Source organism: Pteropus alecto, unplaced genomic scaffold, assembly GCF_000325575.1.
Source record: "Pteropus alecto unplaced genomic scaffold, ASM32557v1 scaffold131, whole genome shotgun sequence".
NCBI lineage: Eukaryota > Metazoa > Chordata > Mammalia > Chiroptera > Pteropodidae > Pteropus > Pteropus alecto.
In genome coordinates, this window is record NW_006434709.1 from 13,975,580 (window position 1) to 14,002,374 (window position 26,795).

The window sequence follows — 26,795 nt, forward strand, 5'->3', positions numbered from 1 at the left end:
CTTGAGGGGAATCTAGAGGGTTTTTGTTTATCTTAATAATTTACTTATTTTTTTAGCCAGGCTTTATCTATGAGGCTTCTTTTCAGTAATTTTTCTTTCAACTGAAATCCTTCCTATTGTATAACGATATACTGTATAATTTATAACTATATCCTTTAACTCAGAAAATGTTTCTCTATAACTGATTTTTCATTCTGTTTCAATTATTCTGACACCCCCATGAATATCTATTATTGATTTGATAGGTTAGATATGTGCTTTCATTCCCCTAAATTAATCACTTCTCACATTTTCATTTTTTCGTTCTTCTACTTTGATAAACTTTCAGATGTATTTTCTATCCCAGTGTTTCCTGAGCCTTCCACATTGCCAGAATCACCTGGGAATATTTTTAAACATTCGATTCAGGGACAAAAACCATGCAAGATTCAGATTTATTAGGTCTGGGGTTGGGCCTAGTAATAAGTGTATTTAAAATGCTCCCTAGGTAATTCTGATAACTATCTGGCTTTGGTCATCACAGCTCTCTATCGTTCATGAGATTTGCCAATCACTATTTCTGAAAGATTACTATTTTCCTATTCCCTTTCAGGTTTCCTGTAGTCTGTCCATAGCTAAGTGTGTGATTGTATGTGTGTGTTGCCTGCTCTTCAGAATATGATTTTTGTATCTCAGCTTATTCTCCTTAATCCATATATTTTATTTTAATCTGTACATATTCTTGCCAGTGGCTCTCTGCACTTCTTTCAAAGATCAACTTTCATTACATGCTATTGAGGACATAAGCATATGTTTCCAGAAATTTTATATTTTCTTACAGTAACTTTTAGAGATTTGTAATTCCCTGATTCTAAAGGATAATGTGCCATTCACTTTGGCTATCGTTCTCTTTAAAATTTTAAGGCTGATTTTTGTTTCCTGTTTATTCATCTTTTAATGAGTATGATTATATACTGGTATTCGCCAACAGAGGATATCTTTCTCGGGTCTAAAGCCTTAGAATGGTTGATCTGTCCTAATCTAGTATTTCGTTGCTGTTTTGCTGTGAGATTTCTAGGAGTCTTAATTTTTTTTTTTTAAATATGAGATACATTATACATGGCTCTCTGCACTTCTTTCAAAGATCAACTTTCATTACATGCTATTGAGGACATAAGCATATGTTTCCAGAAATTTTATATTTTCTTACAGTAACTTTTAGAGATTTGTAATTCCCTGATTCTAAAGGATAATGTGCCATTCACTTTGGCTATCGTTCTCTTTAAAATTTTAAGGCTGATTTTTGTTTCCTGTTTATTCATCTTTTAATGAGTATGATTATATACTGGTATTCGCCAACAGAGGATATCTTTCTCGGGTCTAAAGCCTTAGAATGGTTGATCTGTCCTAATCTAGTATTTCGTTGCTGTTTTGCTGTGAGATTTCTAGGAGTCTTAATTTTTTTTTTTAAATTATGAGATACATTATACATGTAAAAGGATACATAAAATAATTATAAAGTATAAACATTATAAAACAAACACTTATGAAGCTACTTGCCTCGACTTCCGCGCTTTAAGTAATGGGACTATCCAATAAGCCACTACCTGTGTTCTCTTTCCTGTGTGCTGCGATTTAGGAGTTATGTTATCCCTATCAATGGAGAAAGAGTGGCAGTTGAGATCAGAGAAAAGAGAGAAGGGTGATTTGTCTTTTGCTACCTCAGAATAGTACTTGCAGAGTAGAAGTTTTTGTTCCCCCTTTTTTTTTGGTTGATGTAGATTCTGCATCTCAGAAATAATGGTACATAGTATCTACCCACTTTATGCCAATTACCTGGTTAAAAATTGCAGGCATGTTCTTAATTCAGATTAATCTGCCCTGAATTCAGTAGAAATTCTGCTTTGATGCTTGTCAATGAACAAATAACTGCTTGTAATCCTCGCTTTTTAGAATTGTTTTGAAATAGAAACTCCATTCCAATACAATGAATCTCCTGAATCTATTCTTTCTTTATTGTGCCTCTTCTAGTATTTGTAAAGTGAGAAAGGAGAGGGAAAAAAAGAAGCCATCTTGGAGGCTTGTATCCACAATTACTTGTAGCATCCATTGTGCCAACATAGAAAATAAAACTAATACTGGAAAAATGTAGTTCAAGGATAAAAGAAGTATCTGACATATAACCAAGAGTGTATACTAACCTTCTAGCAGAGGAGAAAGCACAAATCACGCTCTCTAAAAGAGGGAAAAACCCACTTTCTTTAGAAAAACCTGCTAATGAGATCACTCAGTAGACTTTTCAATTCTAAATTTTAAAATTCTTAATCAGACTTGTTTTATTCAAAATCATTTGAATCAGTTAAGAAAAATGAAAATTATCTCTTACACATAATTCTAAATGTTAGGTTAAAATCTGTAAGATATGCTTACAAAACACCTTTTAATTAAGCCACTAATTATGTATGTGTATGTCTATGTGCATAGCAACAAAAGACAACCAAAAAATTTAAGAAATATTTTAGCTACCACGGACCTTTATGAAGATCACTATGAAAAATAAGAATTTATTTCCAATAGTTTTCATAAAGTATGCATGTTTCAATGGAAATGACTAAAGGTAAAGTATACCTACCACACTGGCTTGACAGAAGTAATCAAGAGACTAGGAAATGCATTTGCATTAAGCATTTATAGAAATGTTGAAAAGACCCCAGATACTAAACTCTGTTTTTGTTGTTGTTTGCTTTTGTTTGTTTCTCTGAGGCAGAATTCTTCTCAAGAGATATCTTATGGAGAATCCTAATATCTGAAAGAGATGAGAGTAGGGCTGCTCTGACTGGAGCAGGGATTGGGGTCCTCCTCTGCCTATCTTTCTCGTGGCCCTTCAGCAGTTTTCCCCGCACCACCTCCTGGGAGGCCTCTGGCTTACTGCAATCCCATGAAAATTTCCAATATAGTCCAAATTCTTGACTTTGCAATTGAGGGCACCTAGGCACACAGCTAATTAACAGTTAGGCTGGGCCCAGGATGCAGGTCTTCTGATTCCTAGACCTGAATATTCTCCGCCACACCATGCTGCCTCTTTTCAGTTCCTATTGCTAGTTCCAGACATGAAAACTTTTTCCTTCTAGCCAAGTAGTGAACATTCTTTGATATCTATATTAGTGGAGGTCAGAGAGAGAGCTACTATATGAAATATATTTGTGCATTATCTACTTCCAAATTCAAGTTAATTTTCCAAAGTGGATCATTTTGTTCTGTTGTCTCTATGAATGTAGAAATACGTGCTTCTGAAAAATTTCTTCGGTAGATGAAGTTGAAAATATTTAGTTGTAAAAATGGTGACCAGATTCGAGCAAAGTCAGCGTCTCTATTCCCCACCTACCCGCAACTGTTCCCTCCTTCACTGTCATAGATTAATTGACCCAATATGCATAAGTTTATTTCTAGGCTCTATTCTGTTCCATTTATATATGTAGTCTGTTTTTATGCCAGTAAAAAATAAATAAAAAGCTACCATGGACCTTTATGGAGACCACTATGAAAAATAAGAATTTATTTCCAATAGTTTTCATAAAGTATGTATGTTTCAATGGAAATGACTAAAGGTAAAGTATACCTGCCACACTGGCTTGACAGAAGTAATCAAGAGAATAGGAAATGCCTGGTTTTACAAATCATATCAGCATAATTCGATATGCTGGTTCCAGAGGAGGGTGTGGGCCTGTGGAGTGTTGAGATTTCTGGCTGATAGTCACTGAACTAGCTTTTACTTAATTTTTTTCTTGGGTTTTAATGTCTAATTCTGACAAAACTAAACCTATCAAGGTTATCAAAAGTAGGATACATAAATTAAAAATTCCGTGTAAGTTTCAGATGAAATTTGACTTATTAAGTTTAATGTTAAGATGTATTTTGTCTCTTAACACATTTTTAAAATTGCTTTACCTTTTTTTCTCGTTTTCTACCCATTCGTGAACATCTACTTTTGATCATTATCTACATTTTTCATCTAGTAATAGAATTTAGTTATGTATTAATCATTAAGCAACCTTGACTAATGTGATTCACTTGGGCAGTTAGATGATCGTGCCAGTAAAGTGTGATTTCTTTATGAAGAGAGCTGGGAATTATCAGAGGATATCAGGGTAATAAAAAGTGACATATTGGTGTCACATCTGAGATATTTTTCAAAAATTACTTAGCCTTTCTATATATAAAGAGAGAGTTTTTTTTTTTTTTTCAAACTTGTATGTGCAAGTTGATCCTGCTTCAATCTCCATCCTGTCTGGGAGGTAGGAAATTAAATCTTAGGTATCCAGGTATCTCAAAAGGGCCATGTAAAGGGTCTATGCAGAGAGTTCAGAAAAGACTTTCTGGTCTCCAGTCCATACTAGTTATCCTGATTGCTGTCCAAACCACCACAGTTCCTTGTTGTTAGCACTTCTGGGGACAGGAATCTTGCTGGGGCTGGGATCCAGATTCTCTAGATGTACCACAACAGCTGCTCCCTTCTCAGGTTAAAACATCCCCCAGAGGTGCCACTGGGGAGAATGGTGCAGGTCTCCATCTCTTGAGAAATTCACATCTTTGGTCTCTTTCCAAAGTCTGGAGTAATTTCCTTGTCTCTTTGGCTCTTGTCACTTCTCCATCTCTTACCTGCTAAAGGCCTAGTATTTGTCTTTCTCCTCAACTCAACATAATGCCCTCTTTAAAATGAAACCTTGGAAGGAAAGTTGTCTTCAGGGGATCTGGCACCAAAAACCTCCCTGAGGTAAGAGAACACAAAGATTTGTCTACCTTCCTTGAACCAGGAGTGAGGAAATACAAGGAGCACAGAACTCAAATGAGTATCACAATAGATTCTCCTGTATAATATTCAACACATATCATACTTAACATGATGGTGGTATTAAAATAGGAAAGTTCTTTATTTAAGTATCAAAAAATATCTTTGACATTCTCTAATATGGTATTAAAATAGGAAAGTTCTTTATTCCTTTAAGTATCAAAAAATATCTTTGACATTCTCTAATATATTGTCATTTATATTTGGTATCGATACCTTCATCATCCATAGAGTTTAACCTTTCAAGTGAACACAGCCCACCCTTCATCTCCTTCTCTCAGATTTTCATCTTGCAGCAGGTAGAGGAGAGAGGCTTGAGTTCTTTCTCCATGCCATGGAGTGTGGCTGTGGAGATTTGTTCCATAGATAGAATGGTGGTTTCTAACCTGTATTCCTAAGGGACTTGAAATTGTTTAAGGAGGACAAGATACAAGAGGAAAAGTGAGACCAAGTGTACAGGGTTCCAGGGAACCCCATCTTCATTTCAGTCATACTGGTTGTGTCTTTTCACTTGCTTTATGTATTACATTCCAGGTAAAATTTTATTAATGAAGGATTCCATTGTTTTGAAAATTTTGAAATCACCAAAGGATATATGCAAGTATATACGTACAACATTTGAAATTCCCCAGTATTTTAAGTTAAAGGTCTCCTTTTTCAATAGTGTAATTCTATGGGATAGAAATGAACTTTCCCCTTAAAATACTGTTGCTTAATTATCATTTACATGTGAAAATTATGAAATGATAGGTCAAGTTTGGGGGATAGAATAATTTATTTAGACTCTCAGTTCCTTTTCTGGTTAATAGGATATCCATCATGAATTGTTGCTGATAAAAAAAGTTGCTACTTGCTCTACTGAAATTGTGGGTTCTTATCAGTTGCCATCACTTACCTGTTCACTATACAGAACAGTATAATTCATAGAAAGCATTAAATAGCTACAATTCAAGTACTGAATTATGTTTTCATTTAACCAGAATTTTAAAAATTAACTCTTTATTGATATTTCATGGTTATACTGAATATAGATTTATTTCCAACTACTGGTTCTTTTCGTTGTTATTAAACGAATTACTCAACTTTAGTAATAAATTATTTGGAAGGTTATAGAATTCAATTCATACAACAGTACCTAAAAATAATTTTAAATGGTTAACTTTATTATGTCTAGCCAAATAACATGTATGCTATAATATTCATTAGAATTAGTTTCCATGAGACAAATTTAAATTAAATATTCATATTAAATATTTCTTAACAATTTTTGTTAGGATACTTAACTTTTGCTTGTTAAAAACATAGTTGAGTAAAACTAGCCAGATGTATACTATATTTATTAGAATTAAAGTTTTCATGAGACAATTTTAAATTAAATATTTACATTAAATATTTTGTAATGACATTTTTTACTTTCAGATACTAATATTTTTGTTTGTTAAAAACAGTTTAGTAAAACTATTTCAGTATTACATTTTTTAATAATATATATGTTATAGCTTCTAGAACAGTTCTTTTCTTACCCTACTCTGCTACTATTATCCTAGTATATAGACTTAATATAGTGTCTATTGTGCTCTATAAACATAATTTTTATTTCTATTAGTAACGAATACTAAAATTAGAATATTCAAGTTTAGAGATGGTTTTTTCATTAGAAAAGTCTGTGCGGTCAATGCGAGAACTTGGACTTCCGACCTTGCTCAGCCAGGACTTCCTGGAAAAAAAAAAACAAATAAATAAAAATCAGCATGTAAAATATATATAGACTACTTCTAGCTAAAATGATCCCACAATAGGTAACAATGGAGTTTATTTTTACTAAGTAACTTTTGCATATAACATGAAATGTGAGGTTTTTCCATTGTGTATATATCATGCATCAGAATAAAAGTTTAATATATAATTAAATATGGACAAAGAAAAACTAATAATAAATCAATCATAGTCAACTACTGATTTCATATTGGGGTCATGTTACCCCTCTTAAAACATCCAATCCCTCTTATATACAAAAGGATTAAAATATTTTACAAAGAGGTAAGTAATAAAAATAATTCACTTTTGTTTTTACTTATTACCCAGCACATGGTAGATGAAATCAGATGAACATATTTTCTTATTTATTCAAACACCATCTTACCAGATATATTAGCAAAGTAGCTGAATTAAAGGGACAAGTTAAATGATCTGAAACTATTTTTCTGCTTATATAGAGCAATTCACAGTTTTTCTTATTAGCAATATCCATGTGTCTAATTTATGCATTTGGGTACTTCCTGAGATGCTTCCTATATAATTTGGGCTTACTGTAATATAGTTGACAGCTCATATAATACTGTTAAGGATTTTCCAGAATCTTTCTACTTATTAATAATTGAGATGACAGATTAAGCAGGATTAGATGTTAATAATGAGCCCATTTTATACAAGTGATGGCAGTTATCCCAGCTGTTAGAAACATTCTGTGACTTGCTTCATATTCCCAAAGTCCTTTCAGGTTCTGAAGCTAGTGCTGTGTACAGCTGTGCATTATCATGTATAACTATTGCATATAACCTTGAATTAAAAATATTTTCTAGGCTAAAGTCTGATTAGCTGAAAATTACTTCTAGGCTAGAGAATTCTAATGATTCAAATTGCCATTGTGCTATATAACACTTTCTTCGGTTCTTGAACAGTTTTCCTGGGAAAGGTAAATTTTCTTCTTTTTCAGAAGCTAAGCTATGACACAGTAGCACATTTTAACTCATTTAGTTGAAATCTTAAAAATGGAAACTGCATGTGTTGAAGAATAACATTTAGTTATTATGAAAAGGAGCTGGTGGCTTCAATTTTACAAGTCAAATCTCTTTGAAGTCTTCTAAAAGGCCAGAAATAATAGAGGCTAACATTTATTATACACTGTTTGCTTGGGACTGTCCTAAGTTCTTTACATATACTATTTCCTTTAGTCCACACATAAACCCTGTAAGCTGTAGTCCATAATTAACTCCTAAATTATTGATAAGGAGAGAGACACAGAAGAGTTAAGTAACCTGCCCAGGGTCGTAGCAGTGGTGGTGGTGACAAGTGATCAGATTCTGGATATATTTTGAAAGGCTGTACAAAAGATTGAATGCTGACAGATTGAATGTAGGTGTGAGAAAGAGAGAGGACTAAAGGATGACAGTAGGGTTATTGGTTTAAAAAATAGTTGGATAGTGTTGTTATTTACTGAGATAGGAGAATAACAGCTTTTGGGGAAAGGTCAGAAGTTCAGTTTTGGAATGTTAAGTTTGAGATGTCTGTTAGACAGCTAAATGAGATGTTGAATATGCAGTTGGATCTAAGAGTCTGGCTGGAGGAGATAAAATTAGGAATTTGTCTGCAGACAGTATTGAAAGCCCTAAGAATGGATGGGATCACCAAGAAAATGAACATAGGACACGATGCTCTCTCAGTATTTCTACTACCTCACTGGATGCTTTCTTCTCTGCTGCTGCTTCCTCTGCTTCTTGAGCTCTTAATACCGGGGTTCCTTAAGGTACAGTCCTTGGACATCTTCCCTTTACTATCTATGTGTTTAACTGTGCTGTGTTCTTCTGTTCTTTTTCAGGCAGTCACTGACTGTATCGGTCTCCTCAGGGTTTCCACAGCATTCTAATTCTTTGATGCAAATGGCACACATTTAGCTATCAAGTACAGTAAGTGCCATTCCTTTATGGCCCTAGCAGCCAGCAAAGAGGCCAGCTGTGGCCTTCTAAAATGCACTTGGGTTTCTACCTTCCCAGAGGCCCTTCTTAAATTGCCCATCTATCTAAAAAGGGCCCTGCTCTCAACCTGTTGTATGCATCATGGGAGTTATCTCATTCTATAACTGCTATGTTTATGTAATTGCTTATGTATTCACTATGTGCCTACTCCACATTAGAATACAAATTCTAAGAAGGGGTGGAGTCTTATTCACTACCGTATCCCTAACATCTAGCACTATGCCAGTGATAGTGAACACTCAATAAATACATACTAAATGAATAAGTCTTTGATGTTACCTGCCTGCCTTCTTCTAGTCTATAGCTTCCAGGCATGGAAGGAGAGAGCATTTCTAGGGTCCTGCACAGTCCACACACACAAAGGAACCCTAAGCATGACCTTTTAACTCTGATTTTTACCTCATGTGAAACAAAACCATTCCATTTTTTTTTCAGTCTTTGCAAAGGTAAAGAAATAGTTTCTCTTAATATAGAAAATAAAATATTTTACTCACGACAGTCCCCTATGAAATAACACAAGTAATGACTATATTCATCCTCTTAAAGGAAGTTGGAGGCTTATAGATCTGACCTAATAACCTGAATATAAGCACGTGAACCAAGTATATTTGTGGAATTGGTTCGTTATATAAACAAGCATGGTCACTGACTTCACCCAGAGTTCAGGGTGAGTATTATGACACCAGTCACATGACATGCCACCAGCTCAGTCAAGTTCAGTGCACAGTTGGTTGTATATGCTCAAATGTATTGTAATTATTGAATAAAAATCTGTAGACACTTTTCTTACTATCCCAAATATGTACAAATACCTAATATTATATTTGTTGTATTAACTGAGGATTTTAAAGCTTTTTAAAGAGAACAATCCTTTCTTCCAACATAATCTTGCACAAAAGCTTAATGTTTATAGTGGAAGTTAAGTGCTTCTCTGAAACAAGGGAATAGTTGGGGGTGGGGCACAGAATCTCCCCCAACTGCACTTCAAGCACCTCTAGGGAACCCCAAGGGCTCTGAAGGGCTCAGCTGGAAAACTGCCCTATTAACCTATCACTGAGCAAGGATATCAGGGAGTGCAATACATGGAGAATCCAATATATGCAGACATGGAAATCAACACAGGACTGTCTTTTCTATAATTCAAGTCAGTGTTTCCTACAAAATAAACTAAGCTCCGGAGGCGATATAAAAATTCCACTTAACTAATATCCTTCTCTGAAACAAAGAGGTGAAATTAAAGCACTAGAAAGCCAATACTATTAATAATTCATAGCAGTACTATTTCCTGTGACTATTTCCTGGGGCAGCATAATCCTTTTGGATATCTCTGTAGCACCAGTATAAAATGTAGAGCATAGCAAGAAAGCAGACAGTAAGAGAAGACAGCTAATGAATTAAAAGCTAATGTGGTGCATACTGGAAAATACTAAGTTGCCTTCATATTTCAGACTTTCAAATTAGCATGAATAATGGAAGGACAGTATATAACATTTTTGCTATTCTTTCTTTAGTAAGTTTCCTTATTCAGTTACATGTGGACAAATAATACCATATACTTCTTTATTATCAAGATAAGCATTTTTAGATACATCTCAGTTCCAAAGACAAATAATAGACTCAAAGTATAAGAGTGGAAAATGATATTCCAAGCAAATGGCATTCAGAGAAAAGCAGGAGTAGTGGTACTAATATCGGATAAAATAGACTTCAAAATAAAAAAGGTAAAGAAAGATACTGAGGTTGTATATACAGTTGGTTGTATATGCTCAAATGTATTGTAATTATTGAAGAAATAAATAAATGATTATCCTTCATAATGATAAAGGGAATCATACACCAAGAAAACATAACACTTATTAATATCTATGCTCACAATCAATCCCGGAATATATAAAGCAATTACTAACATAACTAAATGGAGATCCCAGAATATATAAAGCGATTACTAACATAACTAAATGGAGAAACAGACCAAAACACTATCGTAGTAGGGGACCTAAATACCCCACTGTCAGGTACAGACAAATCATCCAAACAGAAAATCAGTAAGGAAATAACATCCTTAAATGACACTAGACCAACTAGACATAATCGATATTTACAGAGCCTTTCATCCCAAAACAGCTGCTTATACATTTTTCTCTAGACAAAAAACCAGCCTCAACAAGAGGACTGAAATCATTCCAACCATATTCTCTGATCATAATGCTTTGAAACTAGAGATCAATCAAAACCACAGTGAGATACCACCTCATATCTGTTAGAATGGCTATTATAAACAGGACAAGTAACAAGTGTTGGAGAGGATGGGGAGAAAAAGGAACCCTCATACACTGCTTGTGGGACTTCAAGTTGGTAGGACTACTGTGGAAAACAGTATGAAAGTTTCTCCAAAAACTAAGAATTGATCTACCATATGATTCAGCAATCCCTCTACTGGGTCTTTACCCTAAAGACTTGAAAACTCATATCTAAAAAGACATTTGTACACTGATGTTCACAGCAGCATTATTCACAGTGGCCAGGACATGGAAGCATCCGAAATGTCCTATAATAGATGACTGGATAAAAAAGATGTGATACATATATACAGTGAAATATTACTCAGCTATAAGAAGAGATGAAATACTGCCATTTGCGACAACATGGATGGACCTCGAGATAATCGTGCTAAGTGAAATGAGCCAGACAGAAAAAGTTGAAAACCACATGACATCACTTATATGTGGGATATAAATCTAAAAGCAACAAACAGAGACTCATGGACAAGGACAGTAGACTAGTGGTTATCAGAGGGTGGGGGTGAGGGAGAAGGTAAATGGGGTAAAAGGGGTCAAATATGTGGTGACAGAAATCTAACTAGGGGTGGTGAACACACAATGCAATATATATATATATGCCTTACTGTTGAATTGTACACTTGAAACTTAACTTTTGTTAATGTCACCATAATAAATTTTAAAAATTATTTTTAAAAAACCTTTTTATGATATTAGGATACAATGTCTAAAATTTCTGTCAGATATGTAGCCCATTATTAGTGAAGGGTTCAGTGATTATCAAGAGAATCCCAGGACATCCATAATTAACCTGAGATCAGACCCCTCATCTTTAAAATTGGATTAAAGAGAATGTATATAAATTGCTTAATGCACGTTGATACACAGTAGGCCCTTAATAGCAGTTATCACAGTGTAGTTGTTCTCTGCCTTTGCCAGAATTGGTGGGCAACCCATTTTGCAAGTTCTGTGACCCTTAAAGTCACACACTTGTAGTGCATTACCACTAGTAAAACCTCTTGGTCTTGGTGGAACTCCTTCACAGCTGCAGTGGGAAATAGCACGTCGCTTAAGCTCCTCAGTTGGGAGAGAGTGTGGAATTGCTGATCAGGCATGAGCTATGCCCAGGATTGAGACCCCGCCAACTGAATCAAAGGGCCTGGAAGCAGAGAAGGCCGAAGAAGTGAAGGAAAGCATGACTGAAACCTCTAGCTTTTCTGCCACGCAACAGTCTCCAGATAAACAAAGTGACGGATACATTCTTTATGCTTTATTTAGTGGAAAGAAATTAGATGCTGGCACAGTGGAAATGGAAGTGAACTTTGGGATCATTCTGCTTGGGTGTGAATCTAGCTACCACTTCCTAACCGGTCATCTCGGACAAGTCTCTTACACTCTCAGTGCCTCATCTGTAGAATGGAGAGTATGTTGCCTACTTCAGAGTTGTTACGAAGATTAAATGTGTAAAGTGTTTAACACAGTATCTAGAAATAGTAAACAATAATTTATAGCTATTGTATCAGTCAGGGTGCCTTAGCAGGTAATGAAAACCATCCTATTTCAGAATGGAATTTAACTTAGGGAATTAGGTCTTTTCAAAATCACTGGAAAGGACAGAAGAACAGATTTATATTAGGCCTGTTGGAGCAACTCTGGAGAATTGGTTGCTAAAGTATAAAATGTTAAAACTGTGATCTCATGCAAATATGATACGTGTTAAGATTTCTATTCAACGCATGGATGAGGAAACCTAGAACATGTTACATCTGGTTCAAAGGGTAATTTAGACATACACACATGTGTTTATATACATACATATATATACAATCAGGAATGTGAACTCAACTTTCTAATAGATGGAGCATATCTGTATAGAATGAGAAAATTCCTAACCATTCTACGAGACAATACCCAGAACAGTGTCCCTGGAAGACACTGCCTAATCTCTATTTTCAAGCCTTGGACAATTTTTTCTGGTATGTCCATTAGGGGAACTGCTAGGAATCAGAGTCTGCCACTGAAATCACTACATTTATGAACATATGACCCTAACTGCAGTCCAGGCATCAGGAAGCCCCCACCAGAACTGATGGCTCAAGAGCCACGTAATGTTTGCTAGATCCTCACGCCAGCTGAATGGATGACTCAGGCACTGCTGTTTCTCTCCTTGCTTCAGTTCCAAATTCAAATTTCACAGAAGGACTTTTGATTGATGAAACTTAAATTACATTTGAAACTCTAGCTGCAAGGGAAATGGTTCCCAGCTCTCCAGAGTCTGCAGTGAAGGCAAGGCACCAGAAAGAGCTTGGAATAGAGGGTGAGCAAGGCAATATACCATATCTACCACTGCTATTATCCACTTAACAAGAACTTCTTGAAATTCTACACTGCGGGATGCAGAAGATTAGAAACATTTTTTTGCTGGTTTGTATCATAAAAACACTTTTGTGGACTCTGTCAGATCTGGAGTTCTCCTTAGCACTAGAAAAGAAATCACAAGGAACACCAACATTGAAAGGTCAGGTCAAAAAGAGAAGCACACAGAAGACAGGTGGAAAGAATGACCAAGGAAGAGGGAGATAACCATAAAGTGCGGAGTCAGGGAAACTAAGAGCACAGGGTATTATTGTAAGGAGAGAGCAGTCAACTTCCAAATGCTGCTGAGGCCCAAGTAAAATATGAACTGAAAAGTGCTTTGGGGACCTAGCAGAATCAACTGCAGTGAAGTGGTGGGGGTGGAAGCCAGATTAGAATGGTTTTATGAGTGAGGGGGAAGTGAACAAATGGAGACAGCAAGAATAGATCAATCTTTTTAGCTGTCTGACTGTGAAGGAGAGGAGAGACACTAATCAGCTTGGTTCATCGTTAAGGTTCTGTTCTTGGCGAGCCAAGCCTGCCTTGATCTGATTCAGTGCCTTCCAATGTTATGAGCACCTTGTCTCAGAATAACAATATTTGAGAAAGATTGCTTTAAGGACACACAGTCTAAAACATTTTCTATTCTAGATATATTTACATCTGCTCCTACATGAAGCCAAATGAAAAGGAGTTGGCCAGACTCTCTTGTGTTTTTTGCCCCTCACCCTGACCTCTCTCTCTCCTCCCAAAATGCTTATAAGCAAATTGAGTTTTTGGGGTGATTCCATTAGCTGATAGAGGGCTACTAGATAGTTTAAAGCCAAAGTGTAACCCACCCAGAGCAGAGGTCATTATTTTAGAATCTTTTAAAAGCCCTGTTCTTGGCTCTATTTTATGTCTCCACCCTTGTTTATCTTTTTTCACTTTCAAATGTATGCTCTCTTGCTACAGTCTGATATATCCTTACAAATCACTTTTAAATCCTGTTGGCAACAGAGAGGTACAAACACATAAAGTTGTAGTTATTTTTTCTTCTTGCTGATACTGTTTGATTTTGTAATGGAAATTATTGGGAGGAGGGGTGGATATTTATGGAGTTTTGCTTTACAACCAACTTTGCTAGATACTTTTTCAATTAAAGTGAAGTATGCATCGTTCTGAGGTCACAAAAACATGTATCTTCAGGGCCGCCATCCTGTCTATGGCCTTGAACTTTGGAAATAAAAGCTCTCAGCCATGGCCCCTGGGCAAGGGCTGCTTCAGGCTGGACCACTCAGGCCAGCAGTGCTGCTGGCTCTAGCTACCGGGGTGTAGGGAGGGGTCCCGCACAGCGCTTTCCTGAGGTTGCTGGTAGAGAAGGAGTCCTGCTGCCAGGCTAGCCTTGTGGAAGCCCTGCAGAGAGGTGCATGCTCAAAGGCTGTAAAGAGAACTTCATGAAGCGTCTCTGTCAACCACTTTGAAAATAATTTATGTAGAATTAAATCAAAAGAATTGTTTGAAGGCAGAATGGAGAGGCAGCCAATGACACAATGAACCGCTAGGGGGAAAAAAAAAGATTCACTAGGTGGAGAATTTGAAACAAAAGTTAAATTTTAATGTATAAAAGACTGTTGGGCTGTGTTTTAAAAAGATCGTCTGTGACAGAGCATATTACACTACATGTTGTTAACCTTGAGGGTGGGGGCTTTCAGTATGCCTTTAAATATTTGACAAGAAATAAAAATAGTGAAACTCTATTTCATGGGTGTGTTTCATAGTTAGGGAAATGGCTTATCTTTTTAACCTTCCAGGGTTTAAAAAAATCATCTTTTTAGATTCTCATTTTTCCCTAGGAAGGGTGTTTTATCATTGAATCTACCTACGTGACTCAGTTCATAGGGATGCTCATGACAGGAAGTAAGAATGCCACTGTAATGTTTCAGTTCACAAGCGGTCTCCTGCAATTGGTACTTGAATATTATACTCTGAATATTTTTTCAGCACTGATGTGTTAAATGCTCATAAATTTTGATCTGTGACATAGAGATTCAGAAAAATAGCCACTTCCCATCAAAATGTTATCCTTTTCGTACTCATAAAAATGCATGCCAGCTTATTTTCCTTTTATAAAAAGTAAAGAAAATAGAAGGTAAAGAATGGTATGTATCTTCCTAATATTAATGATTTTTTTCAGGTGGTTAAAAAAGTCATTGTTAAATTCCAGTAAACGTGTTTCAGTCTAAACTTTGAAAACTAAAATTGAGTATACTGTGTCACCCTAATAATAAAAAGTTTAAATAGTGTATGCTTGTTGAATGACTTAAAGCTTGTTTTTGTCAGAAAGAACTCTAATAGCTTGATGAAGCTCAAATAAAAAGACATCATCCATCCATGCCTGTCTAGTGGAAGGTGACAACATGAAAAAAGGAAGGATTAGAGGCTAAAAGGAGAGAAAAAAAGATTTAATGGAAGAGGTTGAGAGACATGTTATGAACCCCTTCTAAGATAAAGTTCTTCATAATTTTAATATTGCATTCTAAGATGTGCTCAATTTCTCTGACACCATTAATAAAATGATCAAAGAATGTCTAGTCACCAGAATCGAAATGCAATTTAATTAATTATATCCCCTTCTTTTGAATTGAAAGTTTCTTATACAGTAGATACATAGCTGTCATGTTTAGTTTTCCAAATGACTTTTAGATGAGGTTGCACAAACTAGGCAAATGAACCCAAATCAACAGAGTGATGTGCTTGCATTTGAATAAAATTAAAAGTCTGAAGTCTCATGTCTGTCTCAGTCACTACTATAACACTTTGTTACTTGCTCATTCACCTGAATTCCACAAAAATTATCGAGGACAATTCTGAAAAATATAATTGACTCAAGTTGGTTAAATTCTAAATGTTCTCTCCACCATTTCCAGATGGAGATAAGCTCATTATTCTGGAGGCAGGGGGGAGGGTCCTCTATTGATTAGCTAACCCTCTCCCCTAAATCCATAAAAGCTTTAGAGAAGTTATATATAGGCATATATGTACTTGAAAGAAGACATATTAACCAATGAGAAGTTTTTTATGCATTGGTTCAAAAAGATTAATAATGTGGTTCAGGCACTGGGAATATAGTAGCGAAGAGACAGACATTGGCTTCGCCTCACGGGGCTTACATTCTAGTGGAAGAGATGGACAATAAACTAGTAAACAATTATAGAGCATGGTATGTGCTATTAGAAAAAAAAGTCTGGGGTCTCAGAAGTTACAGCCATGAAGTTAAAGCCAGAAGATGGGTCCTACTGTGGAAGAAATTGAATTCTCTGACATTGGGTCTGGAAAGTGTTGTTTGGACCTGCCAATCATCCAGATGAGGACTAATGTTTGGGAGCTTTTTCTAATTACACACCATTTCCTGCTACAGCTAAACCTGCATCAAAGAAAGAAACTAGTTAACAGCTTCCTTCATAGGTTTCCTGTAGGAACTTATGAAGCATCATTACATTGGTGGAGATGCCAGTGGTCTTCAATGGTCTAGGAAATTGATCTTAAAAGCTTTCTCTGAAATGACCAAGTTTAGAGGAACAAGCGCATGCTAATCAAATTCATAGAGATCAACATATAAAATAGAATACTATGTATTCATTTATATTGGGCACCGTACTTGTCAAATATATCATTCATTTAGATAAGAATTCCAGTTGAGGAAGCACACTGAGATGGAATTACATTACATTGCTCTTTCTCCAATCTATGCATATTTGGCCTAGAAAATATATAGTGACAATAATTTTTTCTCTAGAAAACACTGAAGAAGTGGTAATATGGATCGCCTCTTTACAAACTCTATACTACCCACTGCTTTTTGCTTACTACATCATTGCCTCAGACAGGTTACTAAGGCTAATCCACATTTTCTGTACAGTTACTTTGTTCCTGTCCTGAAGAGATTCTCTATCACCTGGATTATACTGACACACATTCCAGTTTGTTCTTGTTTCTAAAGACATGTAAAAACCTATCGCATACTGTGCCATATTATAAACCACATCTTATGGCAAGTTGCCTTGAAAAAGGTGATTTTGTTTCAATTTTGGAAGGAAATATTTCTGATATTTTCTCTAGATTAGGAAAAGGTGAAGGAACTTAAGCCCTTTCTAACCAGAGGCTACAGGAGTAGTAGGTGACTGCAAGAATGCTCCCTTCAAAATGGCAGAGCAGGTAAACACTGTGCTCACCTCCTCCCACGACCACATGAAAATTACAACTAAATTACAGAACAACCAGCATTGAGAACCACCTGAAGACTAGCTGAATGGAAGTCCTATAACTAAGGATATAAAGAAGAAGCCATGTTCTGACTAATCATCAGGGAAATGCAAATTTAAACCACAATGAAATATTACCTCACGCCTGTCAGAATGGCTGTCATCAGTAAATCAACAAACAGCAAGTATTGGTGAGAATGTAGAGAAAAGGGAACTCTCGTGCACCGTTGGTGGGACTGTAAATTTGTGCAGCCACTACCAAGAACAGTATGGAGTTTCTTCAAAAAATTAAAAATAGAACTACCATATGACTCAGCCTTCCACATTTGCGTATTTATCTGAAAATATCTAAGACACTAATTCAATGAACATATGTACTCCTATGTTCATTGCAGCATTATTTATAATGCCAAGATATGGAAGCAACCTAAGTGTCTACCGATGACAAATAGATAAAGAAGATGTGGTATATACATAAGATAGAATATTATTCAGCCATAAAAAAAAAAAAAAGAATGAAATCTTGCCATTTGTGACAACATGGATGCGCCTAGAGGATATTATGCTAAGTGAAGTAAGTCAGACAGAGAAAGACAAATACCATATGATTTCACTTATATGTGGAATCTAAAAAGCAAAATAAATGAACAAACAAAATAGGAAAAAACTCAGACTCAGGAAACAAACTGATGGCTGACAGATGGGAAGGGGGTTAGGGAATATATGAAAAAAGTGAAGGGATTAAGAAGCACAAATTGTCAGTTATTAAAATATTCACAGGGATGTAAAGTACAGCATAGGGAATATAGTCAATAATATTGTAATAACTAATAACTATATATAGTGTCACATAGGTATTGGACTTATTGAGTGATCATTTCTTAAGTTATATAAATGTCTAATTACCATATTGTACACCTGAAACTAATATAATATTGTATGTCAATTGTAATTGAAAAAAATTATGGGGAAAAAAAAAAAAGATTGTCACCAGTCTGGTTTTCTTATCCATTAAATACTTGTTTCCAGTGGTGTCACTGGGACTGATTAGCTCAGTATAGTTAATCACGGTGATCATTTCTTAAGTTATCTAAATGTCTAATTACCATATTGTACACCTGAAACTAATATAATATTGTATGTCAATTGTAATTGAAAAAAATTATGGGGAAAAAAAAAAAAGATTGTCACCAGTCTGGTTTTCTTATCCATTAAATACTTGTTTCCAGTGGTGTCACTGGGACTGATTAGCTCAGTATAGTTAATCACTTAAAAGCAAGTCAAATGTTTTGGTCTGGTAATAAGGAAGTAAATATTCATTGCTTTTCATTAAACATTCATAGGAATATATGGGGGAAAACATGTGACCTGAACTAAGACCAAATCAGGCAGAATTGTGCTCTAGCCCAGAATTAATTTTTTGACAGTTGACCATGAACATGGTAATCTGCTTTCAGTAGAACAAAATAAAGGCTGGAATAGGCAGAGGACAATTACAAATTTAAGAGGGTAGATCTTGTGTGAAGTATTCTTACTACAATTAAAAAAAAGATGTTATCTGGCATTCAAAGCATCAGAATATATTCAATTGTCAGGAAAAGGGACTTGGGCCCTGATTTCTTAGGCTGCAATGACAAGGTTAATCATAACTAGATTCAAATACTAAGCCAGCGAGATTGAGACTAATCGGGTATTGAATCAAGGTAATAAACTGGAGTTGATAATATAGGGAATAATCTATTTTTGTATAGTGCTTTGCTATTTTTGAAATGTTTTTAATTATATTATTTCATTTAAACCTCCAACATCTCTCTGAGGAAGGTATTATTTTCATTGACAAATGAAGAGACCTCAGCTCATAGAGATAAATTCCTTTTCTTGGTGATATCTCTCCTTTTCGACTTGACTTTTTATATATTTTCCCTCCGTGACCCTGATACCTGGTAAATTCCCTTCAAATAATTCATAAATCAAGGATGCTAGTCATGCAATGGGATATAAACCCACTTTCCAGTTACCTTCTCATTTCTTTTTCTCTCAATTTAAGCTTCTTAGGAGTAAAATCTACCCAATATCTCTTTTCTAACTCTCATTAAGTCTTCAACCCTTGAATCTGGCTTCTAAGCCCACCCCTCCACTAAGATTGCTCTGAGGAAGGTTGTTATCACAGACCTCCAAATCGCTAAATCCAAAGCATCATAGATTCTTGCCCTCATCTTCTCTTGCCCTAGGCTTTTGGAACACCACCCTTCTGTCTGCCTCTTCCATCTCCAGGTGATGCTTCTCAGTGAGAGTTCCTCTTACAGTACTCTCCTCTTATTGATTTCGCTTTCCAAGGTTTCAGTTATAGTTAGCTGTGGTCCAAAACTATTAAATGGACAACTTCAGAAATAAACAATTTTAAGTTTTAAATTGCACGCTGTTCTAAGTAGTGTGATATAAATCTTGCACCGTCCCACTCCATCCTACCCAGGACATGAATCATCCCTTTGTTCGGCATATCCATGCTGTCTACACTATCTGCCTGGTAGTCACTTAGTAGCCATCTAGGTTATGAGAGAGAGTGAGAGAGAATATTCATATGACTTCTATTACAGTATGTTGTTATAATTGTTCTGTAAATCTATTTCATTATACTGTAAATCTCTTACTGTGCCTAATTTATAAATTAAACTTTACCATATGTACGTATAGGGAAGAAAACAGTATACATAGGGTTCGGTACTGTCTGCAGTATCAGGCATCCACTGGGGGTCTTGGAATGTACCCCTTGCAGATAAGGGACGGACTACTGCACTTTGTTCATGCCTTACTTTTAGTGATCTCTAGGCTTCTGTTCTTAATCCCCCGCTCTCTTTGTTCTTTTGGTGATTCCATCTAAACCCATATTTAGCATGATGGCTCCAGATTCACATGCTCCACTGCTTACTGAGTCTCCCCATTTGACTGTACCATATCCATCTCTACCCACCCTCTATACCCCTTACCCACCCACATCTCCCTCATCCAACGTGCTCTTCCTCCAACATTCTGAAATTTGACAGAATCTAGGAAGTCATAGATTCCCACATCCCTGTACAGGCAATCGACCAGGATGTCCTGTTGATTCTAACAATCCTTCATCTCTTCTTTGCCATCCTTATTACCCTTGACTTATAGCAGGCTCTTGTCTGTCAGAAATACAGGTCAAGATTGGCTCTGAGATTTGGGACCATTATTTAGCAGGCGCTGTGAGAAATTTTGAGCTCTGTTACCTTCCAATTAGAGTGTTTGCCTTTGGACATCTCTTATTGCTAGTCTTGGTGGTGGGTCTTGGTCAGGAAAATTATAAACCACAGCATTTGTATTTTATCTTCATAATAATTGAAGTTTATCTTAAAATAGCCACAGAAGATGAGGTGGCAAAGGCAAACCACTGAACAAACAGTTATTAGAAATCTATTCTGTAATCTGTGTTAGGCAGCTGGCTTGACAGATATGGCATGGTTCCTGTCCCCAGTGAACTCACAGTCTAGAGGGAAAAGCAAATGATTACAATTCAGCATGATAAATGCAATGAGGAAGGAATGTATAAATGTTATATGAGTATAGGAAAGAGTTTTCATTATGTTCTCACTGCAGTAAGCATGTAAGGTAGTGGAGGAGGGAGTGATACCTTGCCCGAGAAGGTAGGACTTCCAGAAGACGTGAAAATGCTCTCTATCTTACAGAAACCTTAAGGGATTGTAGCTCTAGATCCCAACACTGGAGATTTAGGGGATTCTGCCAGCTGTTTTCTCAAATTACACAATCTTTGTGATTCCTAATTTCCATATCTCTGGAATGAAAAGTTTGGTTTAAATCAGAGGTTGGCAAACTTTTTCTCTAAAGGGCCAGACGGTAAATGTTTGAAGCTTTGTGGTACATAAAGACTGTCATAACTGCTCAACTCTGCTGTTGTAATGCATAAGCAGCCATAAACGATATATAAATAGATGGACCTGGCTGTATTCCAATACTTTATTTATAAAAACAGGCAGTCGGCTGGATTTGGCCCATGGGATGTAGTTTACCAACCCTAATCTAAATGGCCTCCAAAATGCCTTCCAGATTTATCATTCCATTAGGTCATGAAACAGCAGTTCTTGAATTCTTGATATACTTTATGTTGGTTTTTTAAATAGACTTTTGTTGAGGCTGGTTAGCTCAGGAAGTTTAAATGTGACATTAAAATGATAAGATTTGGGGTTTGATTTGTTGTGGGTCAGTGAGCATATCTGTTACATGACCACAAACAACATGACAGACTTCAACAAATTCATGGTCCTGCTTGGAGCCATGCGGAGTTGTGTGACTGGACAAATGCCATCCTCTCCGGCTTCTAAGAACACAGTCCACACACATACTCCCCTAATGATGGTGCAGCAGCCTCTTTACATATGTACCAACATCATTCATTCAGTTCATTTCAGAAGAGTGACTTATTTTCAAGAAAAGTTGTCAATATAATAGCACGCATTGAGAATCTATAGATAAATAGAGATGTCTCATTATCATTTAATAAACCAAATTGGTTTTTATGGCTACTAAGCAAAAGAATGGTACAAAAACATACTGTTGTGCATGTAAGCAAAAGCAGAATCATCAAACTATACAGCATGGATGCCAGCAATCTTCCCTCCTCTTCTTATGGTAGACATTGCTAATCAATCCTATCATTTTTCCCCATTGGAGCCTGGATGTGTTCTCATAATTCTTTCAAACACTGAACCAGGAGCGACACCAAACTGACTGGCACTACCATGCTAGATTAAAACTATTGTCGTATTTCAACAAAAGTTTCCATGCCTTATTTTTCCTATCATTTTCCATTTCTCTCACCCAGTTACTCTTGTTTAAAAATGTTACATACATATAACATTGGATGCAGCAGCTATAAAATTCAATAATACAAAAATGAAGATAGTGTAAATCATACATTGCAGACAGGAGTATAAATCAGTAAAAACCTTTCATAGAGAAAAACTTGGCATTATTTGTTAAAAGACTTAAAATGTGTAAACTAGTTGGATACTTGGAATGTCATTATATTATTCTCTCTACTTTTCAGCATATTTGAAACTTTCTAGAGTAAAAAGTTTTAAAAGTATCCAATGAAGATAAAAATATCATGGTAGTTGATAAGTAATGTATTATATGAAAGATCTAAATTAGTAACACAGAACTGAAATAACTGAAAGTTGCCTATACTAGAAAGTTTTGTGCTTGTGATTATAAAATAAATATCACTATTGGAACCAATTTACTAATTTCTTAATATACATACTAAAGGATTTGTATGTGTAAGCTTATAAATGCATGAAATAGTTCTGGAAAAATAAATGAAAACTACTAAAAGTAGCTGCTTCCCAAAAGTAAGAACAAATATTTGAAGGAAAAGAAAGAAAGGAGTTTTTTCACTGAATATCCTATTGATCCTTGTGAATTTTTGTTCATTTGTTCATTATTGCCTCATTAGATAAGTATAATGTGACTCAGTGATTCTGCTAAAAATTTTATCCTAAGGTAATAATTGAGGATGTAGGTAAAAGATTTTTGCCTCAAGGATGTTCATTGCATGTAACAGGAAAATATTTCAAGCAACTGAAGTATAAAATAATTCGGATTTGGTTAAATAAATTACTGTATTTCCATTTAAAGGAGTAATAACCATTAAAATTATTAAGATGATTTTTTACTAACATATAAAGATGTTTGTAATATAATATTAGATTTTTAAAAAACAAATTACAAAACAAGGTGTATGGTGTGACCCCATTTTCATAAGAAAATATCAACAAGAATATTTAAAAGCTGCAGAGTGATAACAGTGGTTATCTCCTGAAATATGGGTAGTTTCATTATTTTCCTTTTTCTTTGCTTATTTTCAAATTCCTCCAATAAATACATGTTAATATTTAGGCTTTGTGTAAAAGATTATGAAACTGAGGAAATGCCTAAAGAAATAAAAACAATTTTTGTTTTTTGTTTGAAAGAACCACCTGAATACAGAGAGAAATATATAATTTGGCTTTTGTGACCAAAGTCAAGGTCATTACGACGAATGACAAAATTTCATTAATGTCTTTTGCCAAGAAGTAATGGCATCCAGAGATAGACACCATCTACTATTTTACCAATGGTATCAAGTCTTTTCAGTGAGTTTAGTAACTCCAACATGCTAATGCAAGGAGTGATATTTTTCCCTGTGTATGTTTTTTATAATATTAAAAACTGTTAGATTAACTTATTTATGATGTATAATTAACAGAGGACAATGGTGGCTGAAATACCTGAACTAACAACAGAGATACAAGACATTCTGAGGGAGAGACTCCTACAGATTTTAATAGCTTATTAGGGCTGGATGGTGAAAAATTCTGTACAGCTCACTAAGGATTTGGACTTCTTCTGCAAAGACACAGACCAAGTTGTATTTCAGAATGAAAATTCTAGGTACCCACAGTGGAAAGATTAGAGGGAATAAAAATTAAAAACAGAGTACACTTGGGGCATTTATAATTGTAATTTCTCTAAAGGAATTTTTCCTAACAAGGAAGAAAGGGTAAATACGAAAGCTATTTAAGTTTCAGCCACAATTTTTTTTTTCCAAAAAAGGATATATGATAGGATAAATATAAAACCCGTATAGCAACTACTATATAAACTACTATAATTAGGGATATGCTTAATGTTGCATTTTATTGTCTGACTAAAGATTAATAAGAAATGATACTGAAACAGAACTTATTTTGTCCTTATCAAATACTCTATTAGGTAAATCAAGCAGGGCTTAGACATTCATTATAAAACAATACATGCTGGCATCTTGAATTCACCTAAATAGAAGTCACTTAATATGTTAGATTCTATAAATCTGCTTAATCATTTGTCAGAGTTTGGTATTCCTGAGAAAGGAGACCGTTAAATATAAGGCTGATCCTCACTGCAAGAGCTATCAGTTTTTCCCTGAGAGAGCCTGGGGAAGCCCATTCCTGGGGCTGCAGAAATAAAGCACTAGATTTCCCTACTCCTATCTTATTCCAGGATTTTAGGGAAAATGTTAAAAAATGGTTTTCTTCCCTGATCTAATACCAGAAGTTAGAAATAATAAAGAAGGACTAGTTTCCTTTCAAAATTAAAAACTATTGAAAAGATACTTATGAGATTTTCATCTCTGTCAAATAGTCCCACAGAGCTAGTCCTGTTTCTCATAGTTGGAGTGACAGTGAGATCCACCACAGACAATGAGATCCGAGTAGTCAGTTGTTACTGAAAAGTGTACTTGCATTTAGTTCGCATTGGTCTGGCCCTCTTTTAGAGAGTACAGTTGAACAACTTAAGGGCTTATATAAATTTAACTTGAATAAATACAGCAGAGCAGCCCAGTATAGTCATCTAGTAAAGCTGAATCATTTTAACCCAGGGTCAAAATAAACTTTATTGGAGTATTTATTAAGACCCAGGTTGTTTAGGTGAGGAGGTTTTTTCCTTCTCTTTCATACCTTACCTTGCACAGAACTTCGAAATAATATTAGGAGGCCTGAAACTCGGTCTGGAGAATTCAGGACCACTTCAGCTCAGGCTACCATTTTCTGTAACTGAACCCTGTGCCTTCTATTGCAAACTAAAATAACGTTGACAATGTAAAAATAATCCACATTATGAATAAGCTGTTACCAAAATTTAATTAACATGATGTTTTCCTTTTCCTGTTTTGGGACAATAAAGCTAAACACCATCATAAGGTGGTAAAAAAAAAAGTTTTGAAAGTAAAGACATTTTGTGACTTTACTGACTGTTTCTCTGGTGGAAACTGAATGTGGGTATTCGGTTTAGTTAAAGGATATGGAATCTGGTGATCTTTGCTGTGGCAGTACAGCCTGCTGCTGCAGTTACACCATTCTCCTTTGTTAGAGAAAATGTTTTCGGTTTTATGTAATATTTTCTTTACCTGCAAATACTGTGGCTCATAAAAACAGTTTGAATCCTTATGCCTTCCTGTACCCAAGCTATTTTTTTATATAAAAAGTTAGTTTAAAAAATTTGACATTCTAAGTTTAAATAATTTTCAACAAAAAATGTTTAACTTCTCCAGATTTATCTTTTAGTTTCAGAGAACAATAATTTTATAGTCTTAATATGATGCTGGTCTTTGTGAAGCACAAGAGACAAAACTAGTCTTTTGTACATGCTACAAATTCCTGTTTTTATTCCAAAAATAACCTTTGTAACTATTGGTAGTTCAGGTCTTCCTTCCCTGCCTACTTTGGCAGAGATGGCAGAGGTGGCAGGAAGGTTGTTGGGATATCTGCTCAGAAGTTTTCAGACATAGAGGTTTTGAAATATTAACTAATGACTTCAATGAGATTTTAAGTTTAAAATCAGTAATTACAAAATCCACAGATTCTATGCTTCCCAAGGACTGTGTACCTTCCTTTGGATTTTGGGGTGGGGGCATAAAAAGAGAACATTCAAATAATGTACAAGTAATTGTATTAAATCTTCTAAGGGTGCATTTAAAACAGTGTGTTTAAATTATAGACAGGAACATTAAGATTTAGTAGTTCTCTATTGCATACCCAAATAGAGATGTTAAGGCATGCTCCCCACAGTTTGGCATTTATTCAAAATTGAGTTTGGATAGGCTCTAGTTTTATTAAATTTGAATAGTCAGTTTTGTCATTCTGTTGCTATAACAGCAGCATAAAGATAAAAGTAGCCCAAACAGCTTTGTTAGAGAGACATCTACCTACCACAGCTCCCACCTTGATCCTTTCTAGGCTTCCTGCTTTCCTAAATTCAATTATTTGTTCTTTTCAGATGAAAACAAGCTGACCCTTGCTAAGCATCTTCTTGTGAAAAGGTTCATGACAAATGCAGTCTTTATAAAAGACTTCACAGTTGAAATGTGAACCCATGAGATTTTAGGAGCCCTAGCATTGAAAATCTCTTGTGAAAAAGGCATTAAGACTATTTTCTGTTTTACTCATTCATTCATTCATTCATTCATTCAGCATCAACAGATGTTCACTGAGCCGTTGTTAATGTGCAAAGCAATATGAATGATTCAAAAATGTAGAAAGTATAGCTCTGTCTTTGAGGAATTTGCAGTCTTGAAGAAAAGAAGTGGTAATGTGTATTCAACAACAGGGTCAGCCTGTCAGAACTGGATAATTTATCTACTTTTTCATTGTACAGATGAGGAAATTACAGCACAGAAGTGGTGAAATGACCAGCCCAAACCACAGAGCTGGCGTAGACATCACCTGGAATGGAAAGACCGCTGGCAAGCCACTTACTCCATCACTATTTA

At 35.4% G+C, this 26,795-nt stretch overlaps 1 protein-coding gene across 1 annotated transcript in view; it reads right to left on the reverse strand.

Annotated features, from left to right (window-relative positions):
• Positions 1 to 5,836: 5,836 nt before the first annotated feature.
• Positions 5,837 to 26,795, reverse strand: part of ACYP2 (acylphosphatase 2) — a 114,757-nt gene continuing 93,798 nt past the window's right edge. The window contains exon 4 of the mRNA XM_006909598.3: positions 5,837 to 6,545. Coding sequence (XP_006909660.1) covers positions 6,431 to 6,545 — 115 coding nt within the window. The 3' untranslated portion in view covers positions 5,837 to 6,430. The remainder of the gene's footprint in view (positions 6,546 to 26,795) is intronic.